The sequence below is a fragment of the Syngnathus typhle genome, linkage group LG5, assembly GCF_033458585.1.
Source record: "Syngnathus typhle isolate RoL2023-S1 ecotype Sweden linkage group LG5, RoL_Styp_1.0, whole genome shotgun sequence".
Classification (NCBI taxonomy): domain Eukaryota; kingdom Metazoa; phylum Chordata; class Actinopteri; order Syngnathiformes; family Syngnathidae; genus Syngnathus; species Syngnathus typhle.
In genome coordinates, this window is record NC_083742.1 from 18134929 (window position 1) to 18146501 (window position 11573).

Sequence of the window (11573 nt, forward strand, 5' to 3'; positions counted from 1 at the left end):
GGATGTCAAGGATATCAAATTGTACTCGTCCAATGGCTCTCCGCACATTCATGACTCTTAATACAAAAACATATTTTTGACATGTTCTTTATGAAGTGTGCACGATGTAGGCCAACGAGTCGGACTCCATTCACATTTATGGAGCAGCGCTTCTAAGGAAGGAGGGGGGGGGGAACAGCCCAAATCAAACCCATGAGTGGCGCTTGTTGCCCGCCCCCGGCCTCTCCGCCCCTCCCTGGCTGGATGTGGAGGCCGACGTCACGGAACCACACAGCCGAGGAGGAGTGGACCATAGACGGCCTATGTCATAAAAATCACACGGAGACAACCGTAGAGGGGAAAGAAGAAAAAGGCAATCAGACTTTGCACACAGTCATTTTCACCCCTCCCTTGTCGGACCCATGGAGGCTGCTAGACTTTGCGATGAGCTTTCACCGACGTTCGGTGTCGTTGTGGGGCGTGTGTGAAGGCTAGGGCACCGTGTGGTCACCCCCCCCCCCTCCCACTTTTTTTTTTTTTTTTTTGCCGAGCGGATTGGAAGTGAAAGTCCGCCATATTTTTGCTCAACCACGCCCGGGGAGTAAAGCCACTGGGAAATAGAGGAAGGGAAAGAGGCACGGCGGTGGGTATGTCCGTGTACCGGGAGACCCAAGCACCCACGTAGTTGAAGATTTTTTTTTTTTTTTTTTTTTTAGACAGGAGTGGCGAGCGTGGGGAGAAGGCATTGGCGGCGCGTGCGGCGACGCTTAACGAGATCCCGCTCAGGATGTGTCGTAAACGGATCTGTTGACTACCCGGAGACGGCAAAGCAGATTACACCAATTAAGATAGCAGCGAGTGGACTTTATTGTGAGAAAGACGAGTCCGAGGTGGTGGCGGAGGTGGGGGAAGAAGGAAAACAACGGGGTTCCGTCCATTTCTCAAATATCCCAGGTTTCTCCTCCGGCAGCTCCGTCATACGCAGGCCGCTGCATGAGCGCCTTTCCCGGCCTGCTCGCCGCCCGCGCTCTGCCCTCTTCGGGACCAAATCAGTGAGACTCCTTGGTCGTCGCGATCAAAAACGAGACAGGTGAAAAAGCATGACCCTGGAATCCATCATGGCGTGTTGCCTCAGCGAGGAGGCGAAAGAAGCCAGGCGGATCAACGACGAGATCGAGAGGCAGCTCCGCCGGGACAAGAGAGACGCGCGGCGGGAGCTCAAACTGTTGCTGCTCGGTAAGCCGAAGGGAGTCTGGAGTCCAGTTTCAACCCACATTTTATCCATGACTTACTTGATGGGCTTTTATCAATGGGTGCTCCCACCTGGGTCAAATTGTGATTTAAGGAGTCCACTGCACGGATTGACAGCCCCATGAAAATCCGATTAAGCATTTATTCGATATGCAGCTGAAGGTCCATGCAGTATGCTTTCTTTTCTCATCACAAGTAAAACTTGCTTTGCTTAAATCTTAATAGTATCTTATTTCCACTACTGAATGACATTTCCACAACTAATAAGACACATTTGACCAAACTATTAGAACCTGTTTCTCTTGCGGCAAAACAATCTGCGCAATTTATTCTATTCAGGTGATAGCTGTTAAATGGTAGCATTTTATTGTTAGTGGTAATACGAGTAGCAGCACAGTTGTCAACAAGTGTACAGTTATGCTGTACTAGTAACACACAGTATGCTGACAAAGATTGTACTAGTACGTGGAACTGAGGCACCTTAATCATATCGTAGTTGTTTGACCTTGTCGAACTTCCAGGGTGCACTAGTACAGTCTTCCACTACAGCTCTACCGCATTTCTGCAAATGAGTACCGTAATTTTCGGACTATTAGTCGCGTTTTTTTTTTTTTCATAGTTTGGGTGGGGAGGCGACTTATACTCAGGAGCGACTTTTATACATATACATGTTTTTTCTCCTCCCTTTTTTGGGCATTTTATGGCTGGTGCGACTTATACTCCGGTGCGACTTATAGTCCGAAAATTACGGTAAGTCAACCAAATGTCACCGGTGAGACAAAACTACCAGTGCTGCACTAGTATCGTCCAGAAGGGTGCATGAAACTTGACGACTAGTTGTTTCTAGTTCTATTGCCAGTGCTGCACAGCAGTTTGCTAGAAATGTTTGACTGAATACTAGCATGTGCCGCTGTAATGAACATTACTAGTAAGTCAGTTCTGTTGTGAGCTTTACTAGCGAGAACAAAGAGTACACAGGAAGACCAAGATATCGAATAACGGCTTTACATAGGCTAAAAGTCTGGAATCAAACAGGGAGCCAAAGTGCAACATGCCGACTTGCAATACTTGATTGTTACATGCTATGCCTCATTTGAATAACTGGAAGTGGTTTGAGTGAGGGGGGGGGGGGGGGGCACACCTACTGTCAACCTGTATGACTGGACTTAGAGGTGTTGTGTGTCTGGGCCAAAGTCTGCTCCTTTGGAAGGGCACTCCGTGTAATGATTAGACTACTGTATGTCACAAGTGGTAGTGTCAAGATGTTTATCATCACAATGCATTGCCAACCCGGGGAAAAGCTCATACTGTGGCTGTACCACTTTTTATAAACCTTCAAACAACTGCTCATTTACAACTCGCAGAGCAGAACCACGTAGAACACACAGCAGTCCTCACAGCCTAATTTTCACCGCTCAGTGAGAATAGAAAAACATTTCTGTAGAATTGTTTGCAGGGGGGGCTTCTTTGCCACTTATTCTTGCTGTTAGTTGCGTTGCGTCTGTTCCCATTGAGCTCAGTGCTGCTTGTAATGTTGTGGTACAACGTGGTACTACACTGCTGTGTTGGCTTGCCAACATTCTCAACGAACTGGAGAGAAACTTCACACCCAAATACTTTCTATTGGCGCTTGGGAGACGGGCAGCCAGCGCACGGGATAGACCTTTGGAGTTATTACCTTGATTCCCGCCAGAACTTAACAGCCTCATAATCAACCAGCGTGAACCAGTTGGACTCTGTATTTTTGTGTGGGATCATGTTTTAGCTTCTTTAACACCGTTTTAGCTCTCAACTGTTCTTTTCCAGTTTTGCTCCTTTTGAAAGCGCTATCTGATCTGTAACAGAGATCTGTGTATAAACGTAAAGTAAATAAAAGCTGTCAATTGTCAAGTCACATATGTCAAGGAAGACAATTTTCCAGAAAATACCCTGAAATTTGGCGCCTGCTATTTGCTCTCCATTGCGACTTTTTAACCAATTATTTTCAACTCCAGGCACAGGCGAGAGCGGTAAGAGCACATTCATCAAGCAGATGAGGATCATCCACGGCACTGGCTATTCTGATGAGGACAAGCGAAGCTTCACCAAGCTCGTGTACCAGAACATCTTCACCGCCATGCAGTCCATGATCAGGGCCATGGAGACGCTCAAGATCCCCTACAAATATGAGCACAATAAGGTAAAGCTACAAATTAAAAAGCTGAGGAGGAATGTTTATGTATTTTTAGCGTGTCGGCTATCTCACTCAGAGCAGCCAGCCCTTCATTACTTCCTGTCCTGTTTTCTTTTTGACACTTCCTGTGTTCTCGCCGTGCTACATGTCACGCCGTCTGTAGATAAACTGGAGCTATTGGTCCATTGGCCTCATGTACCGGGGTAACAAGTCCAAATGACACAAAAATAATTGCATTGAAATAATTCACCAACTGGAAAAATTTCCATTTGCGCCCCTGCACTTGGCAGGAAGTGGAGACAAAGAGTCCTGCATTTGTGCCCACCCTCAATGACCGGAAGCTTTTATGAGGATTGGAAGTGCTGATCAATTATTTAGCAAAGCTGTTGCACGGGCGTCCGGTCCGCTCGGTCCCCGCCTTGTTGGCTGAGCTGCCACTTCTTCTTTCACAAATGTTTACTTTATACATGCACACAGGTAATCAACTGGCCAGATGCTGGTTAACGTGTACTATTGATTCTTGTGATTTTAAAAGCAGCACTTGCCCTCGCATCATTTTGCTCCTTCGTAATGCAGGATACGATCTTAACAGTCGCTCTTTGTCACCGATTGAAAGTGGACGAGCCACCACGCTGGATTATTTGCAAAGGCCCTCCTAATGAAATGTCTTCTAATAGTGTAGTCGGTCGCAAGGTAGTAACCTCATTTTGAATTCCAAGTGATTATGCCCATTAGTCCTAATTGCGCACAAATGAGGTGTCACATTTATCAGGAAAATCACATTACAAAAGCAGCAACTGGGCCGGCCCAAACTTTGCCCTTAATTGGCTGGATGGGATTTGGGATTTCGGATATTTGGTCCATGTCAAGCCTCGGGGTGTGAAGACTCGATATAGAATGGTTCGTAATTAGCATAAGACTGATGGTGCGAATGCCCCTCCAGGCGAACGCCAACGTGGTGAGAGAGGTTGACGTGGAGAAGGTCATCATGTTTGCCAACCCCTACGTAGACGCTATCAAGAGCTTGTGGAACGACCCGGGCATCCAGGAGTGCTACGACAGGAGGAGGGAATACCAGCTGTCAGACTCTACCAAATAGTGAGTGACGATTGGCGCAAATTATTATTTTTTTTTTTTAATGTATCAATCTAAATCAATCACTCTATTTTCTGAATTAAAAACCCAAACAAGCGGCAAAGTTAGAGGGGCGTTAGATCAGAGTCGATCTGATTTAAGTTCAAAACAAATCTCGAGACTCACTCCCTCAACATGACTTTTGCTCCGCTTTTCCGTTTCTCCCTACAGTTACCTGAACGCGTTGGACAGAATCGCCGAAAGCTCCTACCTGCCTACTCAGCAGGACGTGCTGAGGGTTCGCGTCCCCACCACGGGCATCATTGAGTACCCCTTTGACCTGCAGAGCGTCATATTCAGGTGCCACTGGTACCTTGTCTTACTGTCGTCTGCCTCACTGACCCAATTTTGGACGTTTCCAAGTTACCAGCCATTGCTTCTTGGTCCTTTTTTTTTTTTGTTAGCCAAAATATGAAGTCCAATCAAGCTTGTTAGCTGTTTTCGGCCCCGATAAATATATAACTAAATTGGCCTTGTCTAACAAGTGCAATGGCCGCCGACCGACAGGATGGTGGACGTGGGCGGTCAGCGATCGGAGAGGAGGAAGTGGATCCACTGTTTTGAGAACGTCACGTCCATCATGTTCCTGGTGGCGCTGAGCGAATACGACCAAGTTCTGGTGGAGTCCGACAACGAGGTAACCGGCCTTTCCGCTAAGTGGACGCGGCGGCCTTTGACCTCATGCCCCACGTGTTTATTTCAGAACCGTATGGAGGAGAGCAAAGCGCTGTTCAGGACAATCATCACGTACCCGTGGTTCCAAAACTCATCCGTCATCTTGTTCCTCAACAAGAAGGACCTGCTGGAGGAAAAGATCTTGTACTCTCATCTGGTGGATTACTTCCCGGAGTACGACGGTGAGTAATATAATGCAAATGCAGACCGGGGAACCTCCAAACACCTTTCATTCTTGCTGCCTCCAGGTCCCCAGAGAGACCCCCAGGCCGGCCGCGAGTTTATCTTAAAGATGTTTGTGGACCTGAACCCCGACAGCGACAAGATCATCTACTCTCATTTCACCTGCGCCACCGACACGGAGAACATCCGCTTTGTGTTTGCCGCCGTCAAAGACACCATCCTGCAGCTCAACTTGAAGGAATACAACTTGGTGTAAGGACTGGCCTGGAGATGCATCACACTCGCGAATCCAAATCCAATGCTTGCTTGCATCTAATACTAATTTATTTGCCGCGTGGAGGCAAGCAAATGTATTGAAACGTTATGTTGCTATTTGATTAAGAATTTATAGGAAAAAGGAGAAAAGGGTTGCATTCCTTTAAAAAAAAAAAAAATCACTTTTGACTCACTCAATAATAATAATAATAATAATAATGAAATAAAAGGCAAAAACTGTGATTTTTAAAAGTATTTGATTTGATATGGATGTGAATCCCGATCAAGTTGGTACCGCCGCCCTGTTCGGACTCGAAATGCATACTGAACTACATCTGCCCGTCTCGACACCTCAACATACCAAGATTACTCTGTAAAGTCATTTTTTCGGCTTAATGAATGTTCAAAATATATATATATATTTTTTCAGCACTAATAATTTCAAGGTGGATAATAGTCAACTGTTAGTGGGAGCTAGTAGTGTGTGGAAAGAAAACTAGTTTACAAATAGATGCCGAGTTGTCCTACTGGTCAATGAGGTGACTCGTAAAAAAGGCCCTTAAGATAGGTATCCACCTTGCTGAAAAAATGCAAGTGCAGATGTAGTTTTGCATACATTTTTGCGTTGTTTCCCTGCAGCCAACTGAGGTGTTCCCAATACGCGTAGGAGTTATGTGACAAGAGATGAAAATGGATGTTTCAACTGTGCCACAATAACACATTTTTGTGTGAGCGTGCGTTCTTACGTACGTGTGTGTTTGTTATCCAATGTCAAAAGCAACCAAGTACACTCACACATGGGCCAATTGTGGAGGTCAGTGTGTGTTTGGCCAAACACACACAGAGGCGCACACACACACACACACACGGCATATTTAGGATTGTCCAATCACACCCCAGTTGCTATAAACGTTTGTACCAAAGTTTTTGATTGGGCATAAAAGTTTGGAGTATTTTTTTTGGTTTGTTCCCAAGAACACAGGCCTGTAATTTACATGTATTGAGGCATAGTGCAATTATGAATGCTATAATCATTGTACATGTACATACATCTCTCTCTCGCTCTATAGGTATTTATATATATCTAAATATATATATATATATATGTGTATTTAAATATATATATATCAGCATCTTTGTTGGCTTTGTAATCATGACTTTTGGTTTATTTTGGCAGATTGAATGTGCGGTATTGGAAAAATATGTATCTATGTAATTGTACTGTATGTCTAATGGCTAATTCTTTTTTGATTTTTTTTTCTGAAAGAGAATGTGTTATTTACATGTTATTTGTTTCCTTTTATAAGAGGAGAATGTACATTTTGTGTTTCTTGGGCTGTTTTATTTCTCAGCAAAGAAACATTGTTCTTCAGAAGTACATAAAGAGGAATATGATGATGTGTTGTCGTATCCAGTGTGTTGTGTGGAAATATTTCTTTCATTGATAATAATAAAAAATTAGATAGATAGATAGATAGATGCAGTGTGACAAAAACTCTTTAAATTTTATTATGTCATTACTTTGGTTCTAAGTACAATATTAAGGCGCAATAACATTTTGTATTTTACCTGGAACTGATTAATGGCATTTCCATTCATTTCAATGGGAGAAGATGACTTGGTATCAAGGCTTCGTTGTCCAGTCGCCACACCTCCTGTTTATTCAGGGCCTTCCTCCCGTGAGTGAGGAAGAGGAGAGCACGACAACAGTCGCAAGTGGACGAGGGTCAAACATGGGAGGATGCTGCATGTCGTCCGAGGCCAAAGAGAGGCAGCACATCAACGACGAAATTGAAAAGCAGCTCAAGAGGGACAAGAAAAACTGTCGCAGAGAGCTCAAGTTGCTCCTCTTAGGTGAGATTGAAAAAGAGTTTGGAATTGTGTGCTCAGGCCGCTGAGTATTTAGGAACACATTAAAGTTCACTTTTGATGGACCTAGTCAGTTTATTGTAGCGGGCTGTGGTATAAAAGCTCTTTGTAATCATTTGACCCTCTTGTAGCACTGCTTTTGAATTCAATTTTACTATTTTGTTTGTTCAATCAACCTAGTTTCCCCTTCCATAGAAATGAAGGCCATGTGAAAATTCCCTCCAAACTTAAATAAAATTAAGATCTGTAAATGCCGAAGGAAAACATATTTAACCTGATTGTGTTCTTATTTCATAAATAATCCACCAAAGGTAACTTTTTGTTAAAAAGGTGACAAGCGCCTTTGGAGGTGGTGTGTTGGAGGACCGCATAGCTGCTGCGGCTGGCCCTCATGCAAACTCTTGCAAATGAACCCTTCAAGCTACCAGAAGGGCGACATCTCACCGTAATAGCTACTATCGAAGTACTCCGAGCGCGGCAAAACTGCTATTTTGGTAGATTTCGTAAAGAAGAATGTGTTTGTTCCAGGAAATTTGACTTAATTCAAATGAATGCTTGTTTGCTCAGGTGGCAACTTTTCTTAATCTGTCCAAATGCAAAGCTTCGGTGGGGTGGGGTGGTTACCATAGCAACCGTGCACAATGCAAGCAAAAATATCCCTTCCTCTCGCTCCAAAGAAAAGCATGCAAAGTCGGAAAGTTCAAGAAATAAAGTATTATCGGAACTGATGATCATGACCAAGAATCACCAAGAAGGTGTGACCGAACCAAAACTTTGCCCCAGGCACGGGTGAGAGTGGTAAGAGCACCTTCATCAAACAGATGAGGATCATCCATGGAGGAGGATACAGCGAGGAGGACAAACGCAGCTATGCTAAGCTGGTCTACCAAAACATCTATACGTCCATGCAGACCATGATCAGGGCCATGGAGACCCTGCACATCCCCTTCCGTGACCCACGCCAGCAGGTAGGAAGGTATCGCTTTCTGCCGCAAACATCATTTGTACATTTCTGCTGTGTGGCAGATGAGTGCCAACATGCTGCTGGATGTGGAGGTGGCCAAGGTGGAGGACCTTGATGGAGAGCACGTGGCGGCCATGGGAAGATTGTGGAATGACGGCGGGATGCAGGAATGCTTTGATCGCCGCCGGGAATACCAGCTGTCTGACTCCACCAAGTAGTGAGACCAAAGACCATCGTCGATATAATTCGATGATCAAAAAGGATGAGCAAAAATTCTGATCATAACGATTCTAATGGCTAAGACATTTCTGACCATAACCATGAGCAAAGATTTGATCAAAAATGATCAGAACGAGCCAAATAAAAAAATCATACAGACCAAAACCTATGACGAAAATCCTGATTGATCTCATGAAAACCACAACCGAAAAACACTTCAGAATAAAACCCAACCGTTCCGCTTGATCCTCCAGCTACCTCACCGAATTGGATCGGATCTCGCAGGCATCCTACATACCTGACCTCCAGGATATCCTGCGAGTCCGGGTTCCTACCACGGGCATCATCGAGTACCCTTTCGACATGGAGAGCGTCATTTTCAGGTGCGGTTCACCTAACCCAATATACAAGTGTACGAACACAAACAAAAACTTCTTTTTGTGGCCGGTGTCAGGATGGTGGACGTGGGCGGTCAACGCTCCGAGCGAAGGAAGTGGATCCACTGCTTCGAGGACGTCACATCCATCATGTTCTTGGTGGCGCTCAGCGAGTACGACCAAGTTCTGGTGGAGTCCGACAATGAGGTGAGGGCGTGACATCGGGTTTAAAGTGAGGGCTAGTGTTTCAAACTTGGGTTTCATACTAGGGATGACAAGGAAAAAAAAAAAAAAAAAAAACGCAACAATGACTGAGACCACTGATGTCATGGAATTTGTCAGAACCGCATGGAGGAGAGTAAAGCTTTGTTCAAGACCATCATCACATACTCGTGGTTCCAGAGCTCCTCCATTATCCTCTTCCTTAACAAGACAGACATCCTTCAGGAGAAGATCCTGCACTCCCACCTGGCTGACTACTTTCCACAGTTCTCTGGTTGGTTCCTTCAAGAATCATTGTTGCAAATTTAATTAGACCATTCTAATGACCTCTGATAGCTGGCAAATCTATCAAATGAAATTCTAAAAAAAAAGGAAATGTGTTTGCTTTGACTGAGACAGATCCGTGTCTAGATATTGGCTTTCTTGAATCATTATCGAAAAAGCGAATAGCTGAAGAATTCATTGTATTTTAACTGGGTGATGCGCAGTGACGTGCGGTGAGGGTTGGGGTTGCTGAGGCACTGACAGAGTCAGATTTACAAACGTACTGTATGACGCTAAGGCACTGACTCACAAGTCAGATTTACATGCATACATGGTTGTTATCCCATTCTTGATTACCGTTTTTTGGCCGTGTATAATGCGCAAAATTTAACTAATTTATTGTCCTAAAATCTGGGGTGCCCATTATACATGGATACAATTATTATTTTTTTTTTAATCCGGATATCATACGGAGGCCGCCATTACAGATGCGCTTTTTTCTCTGCTGTTCACTTCAAACACGCTCCATACGAACACAATGCTCTCGTATCAGACGCTTGCTCGATCACCTGCTCGTTTGCTGTCACAATGTACCCTACACAAATCGGAAACATTTCTTCGCTATCGAGTTTGCTGGCGCATGCAAAGTGATACTGACCGGGAGAATAACATCCCGTTGTTCCCAAAGATGATCTTGTTTCTGAAATAATTTTACGTTTACGGACTTAAGTAGGAGTCAAAATTTGGGTGCGTATTATACATGGGTACAGGCTTTTTTCCAGCATCAACATGCCATTTTTAGGGTGCGTATTATACATGGGGGCGCATTATACATGGAAAAAAACGGTAAATGTAATAACATTTTAAGCACAGCACTGCAGTATTCTTACCTTTACTTGTAAATGAAGTCCATTCTCCTGTCCTTCTGAACGAAGATCTCGATGACAGGGAAAGCAATAAAGTCGATTTTTGGCCGCACAACCACAAAGCCAATCTTTTTTAGAGTATCAATCCTTTTGAAGCGAACGTGTTGTACTCCGTCCCGGGAGGCCCGTAGTTTGAATTAATCCTCGCAAATCTGGCGTTGGTCTTCCCTTACTTATGATTTCTTGCTTTGACTGAAAGTCAAGTTTTGAACATTTTCGAGATTATATCCTCCATTTTCAGGGCAAATAAAGCCAAATAGCAACGCGTTAGCACCGAATGTTGTTGGTTGTTTTTCTTTTCTCTTTTTTTCTTCTTCGTAATTTACTCTCGCGTTTACTCGTGTCATGAACTATTAGCTCACTATCGCCCCATCTTCGCGGCAAAGGTACTGGCTGCCTCAAGGCTCGTATTTTCACCCGCTGACTGCAAGCAAGCACGCGCCGTTTGCACTATATTATTCATTTTTTAACAACTTATGGTTGAGGAAACCTGAGCCCTTTACCGCCCCTGGTGGCAAGGTGAGGCACTGCCTCACCTGCCTCCTATGAGTGCACGTGCCTGGTGATGCGTCACTTCATTGGCTAAAATAAAATAATAATCCAATGTGCAATGTTTAGGGCCTCGCCAGGACGCGTTGGCGGCTCAGGAGTTCATCCTGCAGATGTACCAGGAGCAAAACCCGAATAAGGACAAGAAGCTCTACTCGCACTTCACCTGCGCCACCGACACGGAGAACATCCGCTTCGTTTTCGCCGCCGTCAAGGACACCATCCTCAGACAGAACCTCCAGGTCTTCAACCTGCTCTAAACACCTTAACCCAGTGCTTCTCAATTATTTTCTGTTACGCCCCCCCCTAGCAAGAAGAAAACTATTCGCGCCCCCCCTCCCCACCGTGACTATCCTAACTTGTCTTGTAAGTCGTAAAATGTTGCACTGTCGCAAACGTGACAGAAGTAACAATGAGAGCGCCACTGCCCCCTGCTGTAGTAAACGCGCAATTACACTTTATTCTAGTACTGCCAAAAAAAAAGCCTGTTCCCCAGGGTCACACGCGCCCCCCCAGGTATAGCACTGCGCCCC

At 44.8% G+C, this 11573-nt stretch overlaps 2 protein-coding genes across 2 annotated transcripts; both read left to right on the plus strand.

The window, feature by feature from the left end:
* Positions 1-512: 512 nt before the first annotated feature.
* On the plus strand, positions 513-7060 carry LOC133153999 (guanine nucleotide-binding protein G(q) subunit alpha). Its single transcript, XM_061278365.1, has 7 exons — positions 513-1215; positions 3225-3409; positions 4347-4501; positions 4709-4837; positions 5045-5174; positions 5241-5394; positions 5461-7060. The coding sequence occupies exons 1-7, from the start codon at positions 1080-1082 to the stop codon at positions 5649-5651; spliced, it is 1080 nt and encodes a 359-aa protein (XP_061134349.1). The 5' UTR covers positions 513-1079; the 3' UTR covers positions 5652-7060.
* A 114-nt stretch (positions 7061-7174) lies between these two features.
* On the plus strand, positions 7175-11567 carry LOC133154000 (guanine nucleotide-binding protein subunit alpha-14-like). Its single transcript, XM_061278366.1, has 7 exons — positions 7175-7504; positions 8303-8487; positions 8546-8700; positions 8957-9085; positions 9157-9286; positions 9422-9575; positions 11110-11567. Exons 1-7 carry the CDS (start codon positions 7264-7266, stop codon positions 11298-11300), a joined length of 1185 nt encoding a protein of 394 aa, XP_061134350.1. The 5' UTR covers positions 7175-7263; the 3' UTR covers positions 11301-11567.
* Positions 11568-11573: the final 6 nt, after the last annotated feature.